This window comes from Lytechinus variegatus, chromosome 2 (assembly GCF_018143015.1).
Source record: "Lytechinus variegatus isolate NC3 chromosome 2, Lvar_3.0, whole genome shotgun sequence".
NCBI classification, from domain to species: Eukaryota; Metazoa; Echinodermata; class Echinoidea; order Temnopleuroida; family Toxopneustidae; genus Lytechinus; species Lytechinus variegatus.
Window position 1 is genome coordinate 1,280,149 of NC_054741.1, and position 22,696 is coordinate 1,302,844.

The 22,696-nt window shown below is 37.0% G+C and overlaps 1 protein-coding gene across 2 annotated transcripts in view; it reads right to left on the reverse strand.

Moving 5' to 3' along the window:
- LOC121407024 (ribosomal biogenesis factor-like) overlaps window positions 1-22,696 on the reverse strand; it is a 123,256-nt gene that overhangs the window by 28,548 nt on the left and 72,012 nt on the right. For both annotated transcript variants that reach the window (XM_041597916.1, XM_041597917.1), the window contains one exon: window positions 12,625-12,821. In XM_041597916.1, coding sequence (XP_041453850.1) covers window positions 12,625-12,813 — 189 coding nt within the window. In that variant the 5' untranslated portion in view covers window positions 12,814-12,821. The remainder of the gene's footprint in view (window positions 1-12,624; window positions 12,822-22,696) is intronic.

Below are 22,696 nucleotides of genomic sequence, written 5' to 3' on the forward strand. Positions count from 1 at the left end.
ACACTGATCTTATATGCAGGCTAGCTGACAATGAGTGACTTTCTTCCAAATTTTTGGGTATACAAAAGTAATATCTCTACCAAATACACAAATCATCATAACATAAAGAACATAACAGTTGTTGAAAATCAAAGAAAGAAGCCCTCCCTTTAAATTTCTGAATTACATCAATATCATAAAAAAATAAAAGTAATATCACAAATTTAGAAAATTCAGAAGGGGGGCTCTCTTTTTCCTTCCAACTCCATTCATACAAGTATCCTGCCAAGTCTAATTGGCCCACCCATATATTCCTGCGTTTCCAAACTGAGGTTCTAAGCCATTTTGCCACGTTTACATGGGTCACCCATATTACCATGGACCAAACTCAAATTCGATGGTGTTGTGTTTCTAAATAGATATGTTTTGCTAAGTAGATCTTTTAGCTAAATGTGTTTGGGTGACCTCTCCTGCTATCTTAGTCTCCAGGATGATTTTAGTGTACTAGATTCATAATATTTTAAAGAAAGGTGCCTTTATACCAACCCAATTACAAATATTCCTGTCCCTTAAAGGAGAAGTTCGTCCTGATATGATGGTTAAAACAAAAGCGTATAAATTTTTTTTTTAAATTGAAAGTTTGAATGAAAATTAAGTCATGAATTTTGTAGAATTCGATTTTGTGATGTCACTCACAGAAGAGCTGCTCCTCCATATGTGGTGTGAAATAACTTCCAAAAAAAGTTTAAAAATTTGAAAAAGTTTCAAAACCTTGCTGTTAGAGTGAGAGGCTTAAACAACGTGCTTCAAATTTTAATTTAAGCAGCGTTTTTACAATGTATGGGAATTTCATCAGCTCTTGGGGGCATTTCACGGGCAAATTAACCCCAGACCCTGTGTATTTTTTTCTCTCTAATTACAATCTACCATCAATTGCAACTTTTTCATTGAGAAGACAAAAAGAGAGCAGCAATGCGATGACATCAAATATCCATGGCAGAGTAATGTATCATGTTCTTGGTCTCTCATTGGAACAAAAAGGAAAAACAATTTTCAATGAGGATTCTCTTGCATTTGACATTCTCTTAGAGGATACTATCACTGCAAACCATCTCTCATCTCTTCACTGGTCATGAAACTCTGCTTTAACTCCCAAGTCCATTCAGATAAGAAGATTTACCTTCTGTTTTCAAAAAAATGTAAGAAATCTTTTTACATAAGAATATGAGGAAACCATGGAATAGTCTAGATAATGAATCAATTAATGCATCCAGTGTCCACAGCTTCAGAATGGACTGGATAAGTATTGGAGATGTGAACCAGTGAAATTCAAGTTGACACAATCCGGCCAACCTAAAGAGAAAGAATTTGGAACTGAATACAGAGGGCTTTAAAAGTATACATGTAAGTATCCACAAGTAAGTAAGAAAATAAGTAAGAACATTTATTTATGAACACAACTAAATAACAAGTTTCTTAGGGAACTGGAGATCACAGTGAAAAGCATATCTTTAAACACTCTGCCGCTCTGTTCCAGCTTTAGTCATTCTCAATAGGAATTTTGCTATACATAGCGACTTACAAGTGAGAAAAGGGCCATCAATGGCTTCATTTTCATGTGTTTCTCAAGGATCAGATAAGAAATGAAATGGATTGAGGCCCTAGTAGCGATGTATTACATGGCTAGATCTGTCACATAATGAAAACAAATGTCATTCACAATATTGATAAAAATAAGATTGGGATACAAAGCTACAAACATAATTCTATTTGCTTGCATTGATACGCCCCCCCTTCCCTCCCTCCTCTCACTCACTCTTCCCCTCTCTCTATCTCTCTCCCTTTCTCTCACCTTTGAGCATCCATTTGCGTTCATCTTTCTTCGAATGCAAATGAGATGCTCTTTCTTGAAGATGTTTTCTTCCCCCCCCCCCCTCTTATCTTTTTTATCTGCCAGTTCTCACTTCCAAAAAGTAAAATGACATCAATTTACAACACCTTTAAAACATCTGGAAGAGTCTGAAATAATTACCTATATACTGGAGTATACTAATAAATTGAAAAAACCTTTTACCCAAAAATTTGTTTATATCCCATAGGAGGCAAGATCACCCAGATTTCATAAAATGACTGACCGACTCTAGAATCACAGCATTGTGGGCAAAGTAACACCCTCGCTCTTTTTAACCTTGCAGTTCCAGCCCACCTTTACAATTAATCTTCACTTAGCAGTGTAAGAAAAGGCGTCTGCGGTGTTCATTACATTTCATTACCTTTGTCGTGTTCTGCTAATGGACTAATGGATCTTAATCATTTGTGCTGATAAAGGTAAGGCAAGTAGCGAAAGAAGGTCGTATAACAGTTTCAAATAGAGAACATGACCAATTTAGTGTCCATGTGATGTCAGGCACTGTTCATACAAAACATTCTACACCATCAATGAAATATTACTCAAAGAATATGTGGATCAAGGCTTCACCAACAAACATGGCCATGGACTTTTCTACACAGAGTACATTAAAGATAAAATGGAGCTGAATTCTGAAACAGATTCAATGGAGAGTACACTAAGCATGCATGATGATCCAGTTCATTTCATTTCTTTGACTCCATACGTTACGTACAACCATTAATGATGCTTGGACAATAGTTGGATTGCAATGATGATTGAAATATCAGCTAAATCAGTGAATCCTAGATAAACTGTCTTTACATTAATGCCAGAATTAAGACCATCCAATTAAGTGTCTGCATGTATGTATGAAAAGAAAATATGTGCCAAAGGAATCTTGAGTGTAATTACTGAGTAATTTACAAAACAAGCACAAAATTGCTTTTCCAAGTTCTGATAATACACTGTCCTACATATGCTTATCGGTGTTGGCGTTCCTCAGTATTTTCAGCTTAGATTTCAAGATTTGTAAAGTTTAATTATTGTAACTTTACCATATCCGGATCTACAATGATATAGTGACAATAAAACCTTGATCTTACTGATTTTTCTCATGATATCATGATTATTGCAACTACTTTCACTCATCCTTTCATTTTTAAATCTTTAATGGCAAATGTGAAGAAGGCACTGTCATTTCAGCTGCATCGCCGTTCTGGCGCAGCGAGATAGTGGGACATGAATGAGGTTGTTATGACACCAACCAATCAAAGGCGCAATGTTCTGATTGAACATGAAAAACATGTTTAGGTGATGCCAGAATGGCAGTCGGAGATTACTTATCTTAATGAGGTCATAATGATATGATAGGATGAGATACACGTCTGATGCGATGGGTTGTTTTCAATTGAGGAGAGGTGAGAACATTGCATAAAGGTGACCGCACACCTTACCATTGGTCTGCGATTAATTTCTAGAATAAAACTTATACCCTTTTCATAAACCCATGCTCCAATTAGCCGCCTAAGAGTAATGCGGATAATTCAATAAATATTGCGTTCACAAACTCCGAAAATAATCCGCACTATTTTTACGAGCGCCCGTCCTGAAAAAGGCGGATAATCGTCATGACAACTGGACACGCCCCCTCCGATGCGGTGGTGTTGGAAAAGGGTGACCTTGTGACCGCACCATGGCAATTATCCGCATTATTTGGAAATGCGTTCATAAAGTCAAAATCTGGTCCCGATGCTGCTATTATGCGGATAATAGCAGCATCAAAATAATGCGGATAACTCTGGTCCTCCTCCGATTTTACGACCAAATTATGCTGCTATTAGCCGCATAATTGGGTTTGTGAAAGGGGTATTAGTAGAATTTGATGCTAATATTGAGACTTGGAATATCTTACTGTGTAATAATCTAAATCATCGTACGAATACCTATGTTCAAATCTGTGACTATGCTATCATCCTTCTTAGAATAAAAGCAAATTTAATATCTAGTCATAATGACGTCATAGCAGTCATACGATTGGCTACGATTTGAAACTAATTTGGCCTTTACTCCAAAATAAAGGCTTACAATGTTACAAAATGGTTATATTAGTAGTCTTTCAATTAATTTCAACCTGGAGTAAAATGATATGTTCCATTCACATTCTCAGAAAATGAGCAAAATGCGATTTTTCAAAATCGGATCGCGAACAGTCGTACGGTTTGCAGTGACCTCTAGCGACATGAATATGAGATACAAGGATTTCAAGATAAGGTATGCTCAATTTTGATTCATATAGGCTTTGTACAGTGACCATCTGGTCCTAGCAATGAGTCACAATAGGCCTAGCTTGACAATTGAATAATCTTATTAAGGAGCTGTTGAATTAAGTGGAGACAGGCCCACAAGTTTAATTCCTGGTTGCATGCAGTTTCATTTCACCGCATTCACCGTTTCCATATGATCTCAGTAGTTCTTTAACCTTCGACCTCTAACCCTCAGATAAAGGTCATTTTCATATCTACAGTAGACATACTCCAACTCAAAATCTACATGTATACTCTGTGAACCAAACGCTAGACTGCATTAGTTGTCTCCATGATATGATCTCAGTACCTTGTTTAACCTTCGACCTCTGACCCTCAGATAGGGGTCATTTTCATATCTACAGTAGATAAACTCCAACTCGAAACCTACATGAGTACCCTGTGAACCAGCCGCTAGACAAGTAAAAAGGTTAGGCAAAGAGAACAAAATCCACTGATTATACATGCACGATACCATTTGAGAACCTTAACCTTTGACATTTGACCCTTAGATGCCAGTCATATTCATATCTAGAGTAGATGTACTCCAGTTAAACATTCACAAGAAATGTCAAAAGTCTAAGATATAAAAACAAAATCTATTAAAGGTACATGCATGAAACCATCAACTTTTGTTTAACCTTGACCTTTAACCCTCAGTGAAAGGTCATTTTGATATCTACAGTAAACACACTCCAACCCCAAATTTATTCTCTGTGAACCAGACGCTAGACAAATAAAAAGGTGAAACAAAGAGAGCAAAATCCATTCATAATTATAAGCATGATACCATTTGAGAACCACAACCTTTGACATTTGACCCTTAGATACCGGTCATATTCATATCTAGAGTAGATGTACTCAAGTTGAAGTCACAAAAGCTCAAATTACATAGGATGCTGTCCAGACAATACATCCAAAAAATGGGAAACATGCCTGTCCTGTTTATAAATCTTGTATATTTAAATATTTACTTTAAAACATATTTCTTTCCTTTGAAATTAAAATGATCACTTCCAAACAGATCCAAGTTCAAGTCACAATGTTCAGTGAATTTACTACATTTATAAACATATTTTAGGAAGTAGCCTTGAAGTAGAAGTAGCCTATGGGTTTTTATGATGTATAATAATTGGCTGAATTACACATGGAGTGGGATTCCTCTTGAAAAGTCCACAATATTGATCCAGCGATGATTAATTTCCACTAATTATCTCCTCTGCTGGAATCAAATTTTCAACAGGCTTCCACACCAGCATGAAGCTTGTTCATTTTAATTCACTAAAGCTGTTCCCTGTGTGATTAGAAAATTAAAGCCAGCTGAGGAAAGTAATTTGAACCCCTTCTGATTTCTTCCTCTCTAGAAAATGATTTTTATCTTCATTTTGTCAGAAACTGAAATAATTTAAAAGCCAATATCAGGAGAAAAATAATTATTGCTTTACGTTTGATGCAAGTTAAGATATTATAGATAGTTAAGATAGATAATTACCAATTAGTCAATATCATATCATGAATAAACAAATTCATTCAATGAATAGGATTTCTTTCTTCTTTTAGCTTGTGAAATGCATGATATAGTTGGTACATGCTTGAATGAATGTTAATCTAATGTCTAAAAAAAATATTAAAATGAAGAGAAATGAAAAGATATAACATTTTATTACCCGTTTTATCAAATCATGAATAAACATTCAAGCAAACACCAATGTAAAAACAGAAATATGGTTCAATGAGTGAATTATCGAATACAATGAATGAATATAATCCATTATTTGATAAATTGCTCAATGGAAGATGTGCAATTAAATCATATTGATTATTTGTGTCAGATGCTTTCTTGACAATATAGCAAATGTGTGTATTGGACAATAGCAGTCATTTCACTCTGGTGTATGGTGTTAGTTCAACACCTATGGGTGTTATCAAAACAGCTCTGGTTGCTACTTTTAACACTCTTTTGTGTTATGTTCAATCTTAAGGGTGTAATTTTCTAGGGACAACTGGTGTCAATTTTAACATCTTGACTGAAATTCTACAGGTGTGTGTTTGAGTTGATGTGGCTGCAACACTTGTCATGCTTGTCATGTGAAAGGGAATATTGATTCCCCAATCAGTTATTTTAGCTGAATAATCACAGATGACACATCTTGTGCTCAAGACTTTTAAAACACAAAGTTAACAGGAAAATAAATTCAAGTACAAAAAGGAAATCCAGGGAGACCAAATCAATTGATATGAAATATAAACAAAGACCAATTTCAAGACCACATCAATGATATTCCATAAACAGAAAAAGACCATACTTTTCAAATAGACCGCAAAACACTTTGCTTTGATTGAATCAAAACAATTGAATCAGATGACTTAACTTATGAAAACAAACACTCGGCTCAAAATCTGATATCACCTAGAGAAAAATTACCAGGGTTTTCATTCTGGCAGTTATTCAGTGTGGAGACCTTTTGACCTAAGTGACGTTTAAAAAAAATCAGTAGTTAAGATGAAAAAAAAAGAAAACTTTCACTCGCATACCACTCCATGGGGGCTCGCTGGCCTCTGCTAACCTACCTGACAGAACTAATCTAAGACGAAGAGGGGAACGAAAAGAGTACCACATGTGCTGGTATCCGGGCAAAGATGTACGCATTCATCTATGGAAATATGAGTGACAGGCGACATTTGCAGACCTTGGAAATAAAGTTCCCTCCCTTTTTTTAGCTACTTTATTCAACCATTTTTCTTTTTTCATCCCAAATATTGTTCATCTTATTTCAACACTTAGTTAGAACATGGTCTTTGTTCTGCCAGACTTCAGAATTGTGGCTTAAGTTTAAATGGAGTTCTGAATATGGGACAATGTTCTGTATTTTCATACACCCATCCTAGACGGGACGTACAATGGTATCATGCTCAGTGTCCGTCCGTCTGTCCGTCCATCGTTCATTAACTTTTCTTTGTTTACGCGATAACTGGTTTAACCAGGGATATCCCTGGTTTAACTTATCCTAGGTTCATATAATTTGGTCTGTATAATACTAGCATGGATCCCAGGAATTCTATTGATTTTGAGGTTAGAAGGTCAAAGGTGAATTTGCAACCTTCCACTTTTCTTGCTTGACCAAAAACTCCACTTTCCGTGTTACAGGCGGGCGTATTATGTGTTCGCCTTAGCGACGCTCTTGTTCTAAATGACAGGAAAGCACAACACACTTGACATTTATGTACATTAGATTTTACCCAATTCATAATTATTTTCAATTCAATAAAAATAACAACACCATGCCACCGCTAACATTTCACCACACATTTCCCCAATATGTCAAGCATTGTTCCAGAATTCATTTACTGGTCTGTCAGAATCCTGAGCAAGCTTTATATTGTAAACTTCTGAACTCATCCAAGCTTCTGAATGACCCTCAGTAAAGGACCATGCATTGCCACATGCTGTCATCACATCCATGACATTTCTTCATCTATATCTCTCCACTCATGTCAAGCAAGATCCCAAAAGTCAATCACTGCCTGCTAAAACTTTCTAAATTGAGTGGCATGACAATGCTTGAACTTCTTACTCTCCTGCACTTCTATCCTTGAGGATGCCTCATTGGATGTAACCTCTCAGAAGACCCTCAGCAGGTTAGTGAAGGACTGAGACCTACCACATCTGAAGAGACAGATCTAAAGACTTAAAGACCCCTCCCACCCTTCATTAGTGTCCAAGTTATATCTCCCTGCTTGCTTAGCTGGCCAGCATCCACCACAAGGAGTAAATTGGGTGGCAGAGCAAAGCTTCAACTCTTTAACCCCTACACTTGTAACCTCAAGGATGCTCCGTTCAGTGTAACCTTTGAGAAGACCCCTCAGCAGGTAGGTAAAGAACCAAGAGCTCCCCGATCATAACATAAGCCAACATCTTCTATTGGTTGCTCAATCTGTACAAACTGCCCCATAAGGGCAAAATTGGGTGGCATAACAATGCCTAAACTCTGCACTTCTACCATTGGTGATGCCCTCTTGAATGTCACCTTTCAGAAGACCCTCAGCAGGTCACCAAGGGACTATACATCACCATAACTTCACCTGAAGAGCCCTATGGTCAAGCTCTTCCACCTACAGGTTGCTCCTTTAGAATACCATGTTGTCTAAAATTGAATCAAACCTGTTATAATTTATCATCACAATTGAATCACATGTATTTTAATTTAATATATCATTTATAACCTCATCATGTTTAAAACGATTCCAGAAGTCACTTGCCATCAGCTCGCCAAGTTGAGTGGCATGACAACTCTTAAAGTCCTGCACTTCTATCCAGAGGATACTATCTCGTTGTACCCTTCACAGGGTAGGTAGGAGAGGGACTATGCATCCCTCTAATTTGACAAGGAAATCTTTCTGGACAACCTCACTTGATAGTTGCATCTTTGGTCTGTCACATTTTCATCCCAAAGTTAGAGCTTAGAGTTTAATAAACTGCCAATCTCTCAAATTTCTCTTTTTTATACATTATATCTTTTACTTTCTTTCCAACGATATTTCTCCTGTTCCAGTCTTTATGATATAACATACTCTTCACTATCCCTCTTAATTCTTCTCTGATTGCATTATTTCATTTGTTTCAATCTTCCTGTTCCCCTTAACTCATGACACTAAATTGGTGATGTTCTGTAAATGTCTTTAAAAGAATCATTATGTCAAACTGCAAATATTTTTTTTAGTTAATTCAGCCAAAATAAGCGGAGAAGGTCCATGAACATGAATATGAAAGACATTTGAAATTTCATTAAACCATTGATTTTCACAAAAAGATCATTCTAAAAACTTTTACAAATCACAATGTGTTAGCTCTACTCCTACAAAGTTCATGCCCCATTTTTCCTTTCCATACTTCCTCCTCAAATGACTCTCCCTCCCATCCATAATACTCTTCCACCTTTCCATATCAAGTCCTAACCACTCCCAGCATTTTCCTGCACTTTTACCTTCCGAACCAATCACCTCAGCAAACTTTTAAGAAAGCGCCAAATATGGACCCTTTTACATAAAGCTTAGCGATTAACCGTTGGGGTGAATTTCATGACTATTCATTCACAATAATCAGTCCAATCAATCGTACAATCAGCCTCATGATCAATCCATAAACTTTGTTTGACAGGGCCCTGGTTGCCTAATAGGAGAGGCTGCCTTCGATCTTAACTTCTCCTGAACCCAACATCACCTCCAACGGCTCCACCTCCAACCCCGCAGCTGGGTGCCAATCTACCGCTAAGTACCCCTTCTTGACTGATCAGACATTTTATTGAGAGAATTCAGTTACCCCCACATGAAGATCAACAGTCCAGCCTGACACAAAGTGAAGCAAAATCAGGTTCAATTATCACCCGAAGCAATGTGAAAAATCACAAACAGCGTGACTTTCTTCTCGCATTCCCATGGCAATGATATTTTTTCAAGCCACATGAGGTGTGTCGCCACAAGCCATGGGTTCATAGATTCAATCTCTATCCTGAATTTCTTGAAATGCGATCTTGACTGCTCCACTACCCGGAGCCATGTACCGGTCCCTTAAGAGTGTCAAAGGTTTTCTTTCTCAGTATTCACTTCATAACAAGAGAAATATCGTTTTCATCCATTGTCGGACTGAATCCATAGGTTCATCTTGAATGGATGATGAAATAAACTCGGTTTAATCTGAACTTGACAGAGATTGAGTGTAACATCTTTTCTGGGATCCCAATTTCATAAAAATTTACTAAAATGGTAACTTTTCTATTGAATCATATGTACCATGGTAATAATACATGACAGCAAATCAAAATTGAGGATTCTTTGATAGTTACCATTGTATGGCAAAATTACCATAATAGTAACTTTTAGGCTCCGTCTTGATTACAAAAAATAGCCTACTAAAGAAGTATAGATTTCAAGAAATATAAAAGTACAAGTGACTTCATATCAGTCCACCTCTTACCTAAATCCTGTCCCCAATGTGCAAGTATTTTCCAATGAAAAATTTGATTTTAATTGAAGCAATAAGACTTTTTCAGGGGGAGGGAGGGAGACGAAACAAATTGATTAGATCAAGGATCACAAATCTATAATTTATCCAAAAATACATAAATCAAGACAATTGCAGAGAATTCAAAACTGTATGTTCAACGATGAAAAAATGGGTTATTGTAGTTGATAAATAGTGCTTCAACAAACTTGTATCATGTGCAACAATTGCTACACAGATCTTATACATATATGTGATTATGCTTTGAGTCAAATTATGACAATCAGGTTGAAGGTCAGATTTAGATCAAACAAAATTAAAAAATATTGGAGATGCTACTTCTCACTCAAAGACATCTTAAAGTCAGAGCTGCATGTTTTACAATGGATCAGGCAAGCACATTTTCATTGCTGATTCTAACATGCAGCATAGTGTCTTTTAGTGAATGGTGTCTTTAAAGCAGGTAGGTGTTTAATAAAACAGTTTGTAAGTTACGAATGACTTTAAGAACGACTGGTGATCCTTTCATATGCTACTTGATATATCTCTATGTTGCTGACATAGCTCCCGAGAACATGTTCCAGTCGTGTGTAAAGTCGTTTGTAGCTTTATGAACAGCTTTTATGATTCCTACTAAAAGATGCACTTGTGTTAATCCGTCAGGTACCAAAGTCTGTCATTCTAATATGCTTTGTATAGGGGCTACCCAGTTCCAGGAAGCAATGGATTTAGTTTCCCAAGAGTAGATGGTATACAGCTATGGAGAATTGGCCTTTTGCTTCTATTCAGGATGTATGTAACAGTTTAGGAAACTGGGTTATATCTCCCAAAGAGATGAAGCAGAGCCATACAATAGCAAACAATAAACGACTATGGAACAGAAATAGTCCATCTAAGAGGCTAGCATATCCTCTCTAATGTATACTTCATCGATATATGTTTTCCCTCGAGCTATTTGGAGTATGGAATAATATATACCCTAATGGCATAATTCACTTCACTTCAATAGCAGACGTTAGCTCAACGTCTTCTAAAGACGGATAAGATCAAAATCAATAGCATCCACTTAAGGTCGCAGGTTTACACTCTGAAATAAACTACAGAAGCAGCAAGATTTTTTTTCAATTCTTTTCTATTTCATTTTCCTCAATTTACTCTTTCCTTTTTGTCCTGAAGTATCAGTACTGGTATAACTTATACTCACATCAGTTTATAACTAATTCTTGAAAAACTCATACATACAAGGTTTTTAATGCATATATTGTTTTCCAATGTAGAGGTTTCTCAGTACACCACCATGAATCTTGATTGGGTGGAAACGACCACTCAAACATGACATTGCTGTCTTCGGGAAAACATCTGAATTTCAATGTTTGTTTCTTTTGGGAACTTCATTATTGGAATTGTCCCTTTATAGCCATGTTTTCATCTTTTGGAATATCTTTTATGCCACCCTCTCCCTATATCTTAATACCCTGGATCGTACACGTCATCCGTCAGCTAGTACTTCATACAAGCCAACTGAAAACAATGCAGTGACGAAGATCCTTGTCTTCATATCAGAGTTCCTCACTGAAGTTGACAGGTCATAAGTAGATCTGAACGAGCTCAGATATTAGCTGTAATTACAGAGTAATGACGTGATTTAGGAAAGTCAGTGGTATCCCACACATCAACACCTATTGATCAGAAACAAGGCTGCAAAGTGCATTGGGAAGCATCTAAGCTTTGAGGCATGGGTTCACGTGGCCTGTATTCCTATTTTAATTAATTATGAAGCTCACATTGTCTCCATATGATTTCAACATTGTCGCATTTACTTTCTTGATCTAAAAGTTAAGAAATTACTTAATCTTTTCTGAATATGAAGAAAAATCTACTTTTTTTATTTTCTCCACATGCTTAAGTGGAAATGACTTGTAATACCAGGGTGATCAAACATAAACAGATATGCTTAACATTTATGATTGATTGCAACATTTTGCACATGCTAGATCATGAACCTATAGTTACACTTGATCACACAATCAATTGTTGTTTAACTTATGATACTTGGTCCAGGGGCCAGGCTTGCAAAAAAATCATCATTATTCTGTATTTTCTTTTCAACTAAAAACCTTGTAATCAGAGGGTCATGTGTTTGAATCCTATCGCAGCGTGGTATCCTTTGGCAAGGTGTTAATTCACATTTTGTCACTCTCAACCCAGGTGCTGAATGGGTAACCTGTAGAATGTGAAAACCAATGTACTATGCATAGCAAATGGAAACTCTATCGGAATGCTCCCCAAGGAGCAGAGAAATTCCATTAATTGTGTCCCAGAAAGTCAAAATCCGATAATGGAGGTAAAGACATATCTGTAAATGACTTTATAGAGATGCAGTTCCCACGTATTAAGCTCTATAAAATCAAAATTTATTATCATTATTATAATTTTGAACATTAACTTACCCATTTCAGATTTGAAGTGACCTGTTTTGTTTTGTGTTTTGCTTTCAATGCCTTGTGAGAGGACACCCTGAATGCTGAAGCCTTCTGGCCTTGGGCGCCACTGCTGCCCTGCTTGGTTGAACCACTCTGATGCTGTCGTTTTGGCTTCACTAAAGAGCTCTTCTGCTTCTGCTTGTTCTGCTTGCCCATTCTGTTGGCTGAATGCAAAAAAAAGATCTGATTTTATTTCATTTTAGTGTTAAAATGTGTCCCAAATATCATTTCAAACAAAATTGATCTACTTTCAAATGATTATAACTTTCACAATTTGCAGGAGGATTGTCACAAGTATATTGCTTGAAAATATATTGGTTAAAACTTCTTGCAAGATCAATAATTTTATCCAGATCACCTAGTTGATTGAAGAAATGATAATTATAGTTAAAGATGAATAAACATAACTATTCCTGACAAAAAAGTAAGAAAGCAGAAAAGTCAGGCAAACACTAGGACACCCGGACAAATTCCCATAAGAATCTGAGAAGAAAATATAAAGATAGGATATGGTTGAATATTTAATTTCCCCTGCTTGCCACACTCAAGAGGAACTGGGGCTTTTTACATTGTAAGCTTAAATCACAAACACGAATCATTGAATTCATACACCAGTGTCCTGTTGGGACTTTTTTGTGAGAAAGAAATGTTTAATTTCCATTACGAATACAATGAAAGTATTCTGCCCTATTCTGAAGGGATAGTAACACACTTTCATGATTTCCCAAAATACAATTTTGTAGCCCTGAAGAACAAAGGCAAAGGAAATGAAAATGAATTCCTGTATTATTCTTGATCCACAAAGAAATTGATCCATAATATGCTGCACTCAACCCAGGTGAGGTAAATGGGTACCTGGCAGAAATTTATTCCTTGAAATGCAGCGCGCGTAACAGCTGCACTTCTAAAGCCAGGGTAATTATGCTGCATATACTGTAGAGCGCTTAGAGACTTCTGACAAAGTAAGTATTAAGTGCTATATAAGCAAGTATAATTATTATTATTACTCTTCATATTTCACACTACCATTGTCTCCAAACCTTCTCACGTCCCTGCCCAGATCCTTTACAAAAACTCTGATATCATCATATTCCTTGATTCAATTCAATTCATAACTGAGATGAAAAACTTCCATCGCAGCACAGGGTCATATTACGAAAAACCTTTAATATATAAAAGATTGAAATCGTAAGGAAATTAGCATAGTGTAGAATATAACACAACAAAAACATGTTAAAATAAAGCAACAAACATATCATAGGATAAATCAAAATTATCAAGGACAAGATGTGTTTAATACCACATTAAAGTCAATTACAAGAATCGAAGAACTAAAACAAAATGTGTACTTGATTCAAGATCAGATGACAAAAAACATAGTATACAAATATACAATAAAAACAATTTTCAACTTTCTTTATTTTAAACTTGGGGGAAATCCATTATTAAAGAAAGAACTTTATTGAGAATGAAACCCATACACCGTGGTGATTCGCCAAATCTGTATGAAACACACCTATAAAAGTACTCAAGAGAAAAAATACAAAATTTGCTGTTCAAACTGAAGAAGGTATACAGGAAAGATAAGTTAGGTTAGATAGTTTGATTTATTAAACATAAATACAGTCCCTGGAAAATTGTGATATTATAGGCATATTTCATGTACAAATCTTTTTAATACAGAATATATTTCACAGTGCTAAAAAAAAACATTTTGGGGATGATATCCAATTATTGATCAACACTTGATCCAAAACAGCCTTGCATTTATCTTTTGTGCAGAACATGTTTTAGGATCACAATCATTTCAGATCACACAAACTTGTGCTAATAAAAAAGTTCTTTGACTCCTGTGATCAACACCTCATGGTACACAGAATGTTAAGGAAAGTTTTGGATACAAGAAAGGTATAAACAGATTGAATAAAAATGAAATTCATCGAAAATCACCCACCTGAATGAATGAATGCATGAATAAATGAATACATAAATAAATATATAAATGTATAAATAAACAAGTGGAATGCCTCTGGCCGTCTCACCTGCATCACGCGGTTCAATATAGCAGCAGTGCTGACTTTGCATACTACTCTGACTCGCACAAGATGTTCAGTGATACATGGTTACTCTTATGTCCTCTTTTTATGAACTAGACCAATAAACTTACAGAGATATGATGGTTATTCAACAAAAAACCCCAACATGGCCAAAGTTCATTGACCTTACATGACCTTTGACCTTGATCATGTGACCTGAAACTGGAACAGGATGTTCAGTGATACTTGATTACTCTTATGTACAAGTTTCATGAATCAGATCCATAAACTTTCAAAGTTATGATGGTAATTCAACAGATACACCCAATTCGGCTAAAGTTCATTGACCTTTGACCTTGGACATGTGACCTGAAACACGCACAGGATGTTCAGTGATACTTGATTACTCTAATGTCCAAGTTTAACGAACTAGACCAATAAACTTTCAAAGTTATGATGGTAATTCAACAGATATCCCCGATTCGGCCAAAGTTCATTGACCCTAAATGACCTTTGACCTTAATCATGAGACCTGAAACTTGCACAAAATGTTCAGTGATGCTTGATTACTATTATGTCCAAGTTTCATGAATCAGATCCATAAACTTTCAAAGTTATGATGGGAATTCAACAGATATCCCCAATTCGGCCAAAGTTCATTGACCCTAAATGACCTTTGACCTTGATCATGTGACCTGAAACTTGCACAAAATGTTCAGTGATGCTTGATTACTATTATGTCCAAGTTTCATGAATCAGATCCATAAACTTTCAAAGTTATGATGGGAATTCAACAGATATCCCCAATTCGTCCAAAGTTCATTGACCCTAAATGACCTTTGACCTTGGTCATGTGACGTGAAACTCATGCAGGATGTTCATTGATACTTGATTAACCTTATGTCCAAGTTTCATGAACTAGGTCCATATATTTTCTAAGTTATGATGACATTTCAAAAACTTAACCTCAGGTTAAGATTGCGATGTTGATTCCTCCAACATGGTCTAAGTTCATTGACCCTAAATGACCTTTGACCTTGGTCATGTGACATGAAACTCTAATAGGATGTTCAGTAATACTTGATTAACCTTATGGCCAAGTTTTATTAACTAGGTCCATATACTTTCTAAGTTATGATGTCATTTCAAAAACTTAACCTCAGGTTAAGATTTGATGTTGACGCCGCCGCCACCGTCGCCGTCGGAAAAGCGGCGCCTATAGTCTCACTTGCTTCGCAGGTGAGACAAAAATGAAAAAAAAATATGAATAAAAAATGAAAAAAAATATGAATAAAAAATGAAAGTAAACAAAACACAAGACTCAGAACTCAGTTTCAGACAAGCATACTGTATATCACAATCTAGGCATATTTCTTTTACTCTTGCAAAATGTATTCCAAGCATTTGAGACAAATTTTTGATTGAGGTGCTTGAGCACACTCAGTCGAGTTCATTTGCCTCAAAGAGGATTTGAAGTGACTTTCAAACACCAGTTTAATCTTATGTTGCTATGACAACAGCATTTTATTGATGGCTTCAATTCACGAAAATAAGCTGCAACAAATTCCTAATGTTGATGGCTGTGACTGTATGAATGAAAGACTTTTGCTTCAGTAAAAATACAAAAGATTTTACTTTCATGTTCAGATTATCATCTGAGAGAGGATTACCTTACGCCTTAGAGAAATGAATACCTCCCATTCCTTATAATCTGATTTACTCGCTACCTTTCTTCGTGCATTTTAAATTCTGTATTCAAGCAGAGAGACACATATGCATGGTTGATAGTAAAAAATATTGCCCTCTCCCGTTAGACAATGATCTGAACACTGGGTTATCATTCTCACATCAACATCAACTTCCACAATCCCAGTCTAAAAATCTGCAAATCTAACAGAACATCAAATCTCATGAATAATGTATTGCCTAAATCCTCAAATGAACTTCAAAAAGCCAATGGTTTTTACTTTATACATTCAAAAAGATCTACAAATCTTTTTTTTTTACATGCTTGCTTCTTGCGATACCTTACATGTATCTAGAGATGTCACAATCACATGGATCTATCATTCTGAATGGTGTAACTTGGGAGAATGATAACAAATACCTGACAATGAAGCTGGAGAACTAAAATTGTACCCAATATAAATTGCCGAAGCTAGATCAGTAGCTCCTTCATTTGTTCATAAGATTACTGTCAGTATTTTCTATTTACTTTTGGCTTTTTAAAAAAACCCTTGAAAAAAGGGCACCCAGAGGAGGCCCCCCCCCTTCCTCTCCCAATATATTGGCCACTGAGAGTGATTGAGGTGGTAATTACACGTCAGAAAGAGGAACAAAATAGTAAAAGAGATAGCCTTTTGTAGGAAATGTCAGGGGAGAGGCACTGCCATTATAAGATGGATTTAGGATGCCATGCTCATCCACAAAAAATATATAAATGGTTATTTTCAACAACAGAAAAATTGTATAATTGTCAAAATCAAGAAAAGATATTTACTTTTCAAGAACCTAGCATGCGTGCATGGAACATGGAAAGGTTACGGAGTATAAACAATATCACCCAATCATATTTGAGTCTATTTGAGACATTATTAAGGTGGGAAAAATATGTTAAAATACTTAAGAGATTGAAGCAAGATTATTTGTTTCAGGTCTTCTTTAAAATACACCGAATGACAGATGAGCAAGCATGCGGTCCACTTGCGATGACATCCCCCCTCCCCTTCTAAGAAGAGGAAAAAAAGAGATGAGAAAGCTAGTATTCAGGATAAGTGTGGAGAGGGGAAGACATGGCTTGGGGAGGGGGTAGGGGTAGATTCCCCGTATACCACCAACAAGTGGAATGCCTCTGGCCGTCTCACCTGCATCACGCGGTTCAATATAGCAGCAGTGCTGACTTTGAATACTACTCTAACTCGCACAAGATGTTCAGTGATACATGGTTACTCTTATGTCCACTTTTTATGAACTAGACCAATAAACTTACAGAGATATGATGGTTATTCAACAAAAAACCCCAACATGGCCAAAGTTCATTGACCTTACATGACCTTTGACCTTGATCATGTGACCTGAAACTCGCACAGGATGTTCAGTGATACTTGATTACTCTTATGTACAAGTTTCATGAATCAGATCCATAAACTTTCAAAGTTTTGATGGTAATTCAACTGATACACCCACTTCGGCCAAAGTTCATTGACCTTTGACCTTGGTCATGTGACCAGAAACGCGCACAGGATGTTCAGTGATATTTGATTACTCATATGTCCAAGTTTAATGAACTAGACTAATAAACTTTCAAAGTTATGATGGTAATTCAACAGATACCCCCGATTTGGCCAAAGTTCATTGACCCTAAATGACCTTTGACCTTAATCATGAGACCTGAAACTTGCACAAAATATTCAGTGATGCTTGATTACTATTATGTCCAAGTTTCATGAATCAGATCCATAAACTTTCAAAGTTATGATGGGAATTCAACAGATATCCCAAATTCGGCCAAAGTTCATTGACCCTAAATGACCCTTGACCTTGGTCATGTGATGTGAAACTCATGCAGGATGTTCAGTGATACTTGATTAACCTTATGTCCAAGTTTCATGAACTAGGTCCATATATTTTCTAAGTTATGATGACATTTCAAAAACTTAACCTCAGGTTAAGATTTCAATGTTGATTCCTCCAACATGGTCTAAGTTCATTGACCCTAAATGACCTTTGACCTTGGTCATGTGACATGAAACTTTAATAGGATGTTCAGTAATACTTGATTAACCTTATGGCCAAGTTTCATGAACTAGGTCCATATACTTTCTAAGTTATGATGTCATTTCAAAAACTTAACCTCAGGTTAAGATTTGATGTTGACGCCGCCACCGCCGCCGTCGCCGCCGCCGTCGGAAAAGCGGCGCCTATAGTCTCACTCTGCTTTGCAGGTGAGACAAAAACATGGAACCTGGCCCAAGGCCAACGGGGAATTTTAGAATACCACCCTTCCTCTAGTTTTGGGGAAAACATAACCTCCAGCTCTTCTCAAGCAATGTTAAAATGTCTTCTTCACTGAAAATGTAGCTTTTTAAAGGTCACGGTTAAATAGATTAGTAAATTATTATAGGTGGGAAGGTGTGGGGGATAAGAATACACACTGTCTGACAGGGGGGTGTCCTGTATACCCTTCAGAAATGATTGCAGGGGGCATATTGTTACACCATCTTTTCTCTAGTTTGAAGATTATTAATTTTTAGCTCTTCTCAAGCAATGTAAAGGCCTGGTCACAATGCCCGAGCGTCGTTGGAGCGGTTGTGGAGCGGTAGGGAAAGAGGGTCGAATTTCGCTTTCAAAATTGGGGAAAAAAATCAAAAACATAAAAAAACAATCGAAATCGAAAATGGTGAACGGTAGCGAGCGGTGATGATTTTTTTTCTCTCTGCTCCACGACCGCTTCAACAACGCTCAGGCGGTGTGACCAGGCCTTTAGGTGTTTTCTAAATGGAAAATGTAGCTTCCTATAATGTCATGGTTAAATCACATTTATTTCATAAAGACTGAACCTTGGAAATAGTTTGAGGAACTGCCACTTTACAGAGGATGTGTCTCATCTTGACGGAAGATGAAATTTTTCCAAATTTGAGGAAGGCGAAGAGGAGTGATCTGCCAAGGCTGCCCAAAAAGGGAAAGATACTTTAGAATGTATCATCTTTCAAATACTAAGAGACAAAGAGTCTTTTTACCTTACAGCTGCACTCACATTAAACAAAATTGTCAACACACCAATCACTCAAGAAATTTTTGTGGGCTTCAATGATAGTCAATATGAAAGTGTGAAATCTTACTGGACCATTTTACTTGTATTAACAGTTTAAGCAACAATGCTTCATATATTGAGGATTAAACATCAAAAATTGAACTTTATTGTTTAAGATCTAAACACTCCTTTAAACCTTTTAAACAACTACTTTTTAAGGTTCATAAAGTCGAACAGATTGTATGAAGATTTCAATATTATTTTTACTGTGCACATGGACTAAACCCATTTGGTCTAGTATAAATCTGGTGTAATTGCTGGTTGGTTCAAGCTTCCCATCATGCAATGCCCACTTAGTCTAATCATAAAGATACTCTCCATAATAAACTCTCATTTATGCCATGGGTGGTCAATTTCCACTTCCCCAACTTATCTTTTTTTTTTTAATTGAAAATTTGTTTCAACAGTTCATCTGACCAGAAGTGGTGTTAGATCAAGTGGATATTATATGAAATATGTAGGCCTATAGCCTTACTGGAAATTAGACAACATAGTATATGGGCTAAATGACAATAAGACCAAATGGTTAAAAACAGTTGGAGACTAAAGGAGGATTAGCCATGTGGTATCAGAACAAACAGAAAGCAATTGGATGTAGACCAAAAGGCACATAACCTGGTGTCACAATAGCGTATAGCATAAGGACCCCCGTTTTCAGTTCCGAAGCCCATTTCTGAGGACCCTCCTTTTTACAATAAGCCCGCTCCACAGCCCCCCCCCCCCCATTCACATACCTACCACTTCTTTTGGTCAAGTACCCCCCTCCCGGGAGTTATCTATTTGCATCACTGACTTACTGCAATGGTTTACAGCAAACCTTGATTATCTGTTGCTCTTTGAAAAGGAAACTTGGTAAATAGATACCTCTCATTCTGTCAAGTAAAGTTTGCCTATTCATGACAAAGTAAAATCATCCCTTTAAAAAGAGCCGAGTGGGCTCCCTCATTAGAAAGAAGAAGGGATGGAATCTCCTGATGATCATGATAATGATGACACCAATACTGTGAAAGTAGTGTATAGTTGTGAGGACAGAGGAACAATCCAACGCTTGTTTTGACCAAGGAGAACTCCTTGTTTTGACTCAGAATCAATGAAGAGTTGTCATTGAGAATGAACAGATATGTCATTCATTTATCATGTTCTATCATGACCTTAACTGATGATGCTGATAGATGGTGTATTTCTTCATGAAGTCGCCATGTTTTGTAAGAAGGGAATCTTGAGATCTTGGGGGAAGATCCAGGATTTAGTGAAAGAAGGGGCACCAAGATTGGGTCTGGTAATCCCTGCTTGTAAATACAGGGCATCCCAGAAAAAAAAACAAAGCTGAGAAATATCAAAAAACAAAATCACAAATACAATTGCCAAATGAAACATCACCATAAATTCAGATAAATTCTAAGAGACTCTTTTGGTATCCTTTCATGAAATTGTTTTTGATTACTCATGTGTGAATGAGAAATCATAACGTCAGGTTAATGAAGAGACTCTACACTTTTCAGTGATATAGGTCATTGTCTATTGTATTCGAGATTAAGTCATGCTACATCATTGATAATTCTTGGTTTTGTTTTTGTTGGATGTACTGTATAAGATCATACAATGATAATTTGTTGTTTTAGTTACCTGTACAATTACCAAGAGAGTTTAACTAACCTTTGAGAAGGAAAAGCTACACAAAAGGGACCCACTTGTCTAGACAGGGCTAGAAATGTCAATCAAATATAAGATCTTGTATAATTATGATAATCATCAAAACACTGATCATATTTACACTCTTAAAAATGCGTGGTCGGATTTTGCGTGGTTTTACGTGGTCAAAATGATTTAACCACGTTTCGTGGTTGTTTGATCGACGAAACAGGTTCTTTGGTCAGAACCACTGCCAGAATTAACCACGATGATTAGTTATACTGACCACGCAGAACGTGGTCAGATGAAAGAGCATAATTTGACCACGTTTCGTGGTCACGGTTTGATCGACGATAATTATACTAGTCACAAAAATTGGGTCATTTTTTTGTCAGCATCAAGTAGAACTAACCACGATGATTATATTGCGACCACGTACACGCAGAACATTTCAAATGGAAAATAATCATTCATGCTTAATGGTCATTTTGGGTGACCCCGCACAGTTGCCAAAATGACCACGTATATAGCGCGGTTAAACATTTGACCTAAACTTTCGGACGTGTCAATTTGTAACCACACTTTGTGGTCATTTTGGATAGAGCGAGGGTTTCGGACTCCGGTGACCCGGATTCGATTCCCAAGTGCCGTTGCGCTAGTGCCCTTTGGTAAGGCATTTATCCTCATTACCAGGTTCCTCGGAGAGGACCTTAAGCCCTCGGTCCCCTGGCCTGCTTGCTCACAGGCATTCGTGCTCTCTAGCAGTCTGGTAAAAAGCTCGATATAACATTATATAACATAACCCCCACACCGTTAGCCAAAATGACCATATAGTGTGGTTATTTGTCTCACCCAGTCGTGGTCAAATTTTAGCCATGCTTATAAATGGTCATTTTAATTTGGTGACCCCGCACAGTGGGGTTAGACAAAAAGACCACGTAGCGTGGTTCATGTTATGAATATCATATGTTTATGCACATGCGCGTGGTTGCTAAGTGGTTGCTACGGGTTGCTTGGCTACGCGACATGAAACCAAGCGTGGCTACGCGACATGAAACCAAGATGTAAGAACTACAGGTGAGACGGCCAGAGGCATTCCACTTGTTTATTTATACATTTATATATTTATTTATGTATTCATTTATTCATGCATTCATTCATTCAGGTGGGTCATCTCAGTGATATACAGTGTTCCACCAACGTAATATTACATGGTGGCAGCGAGCAGAACTGAACTCATGTCAGAAATGTGAAATACTGGACATTTGACGGGGTTACCGGAAGCGTTGGAGGAATGGACCGTCTGCTGGACTGGAATGCGTGTGTGTATTGTGTAGCTGGACCGAACGTGGGATCGGGCCGGCTAGCTAGGCTGTACGGGCATTGGATCGCTGATCGATTTGAGGTCACACGATCGGACTCGGAAGGGAACTCTCACAGTTTTGTTTAGGCTTCTGATGGAAGTAGGAGTGAACTGTGCCTGTGGTTTGCTGAAGTGAAACCTGGACTAGTGTAGACTGTAGTCTGGACTGAGTTGCCGAATCTTCCGCTGTTTCGA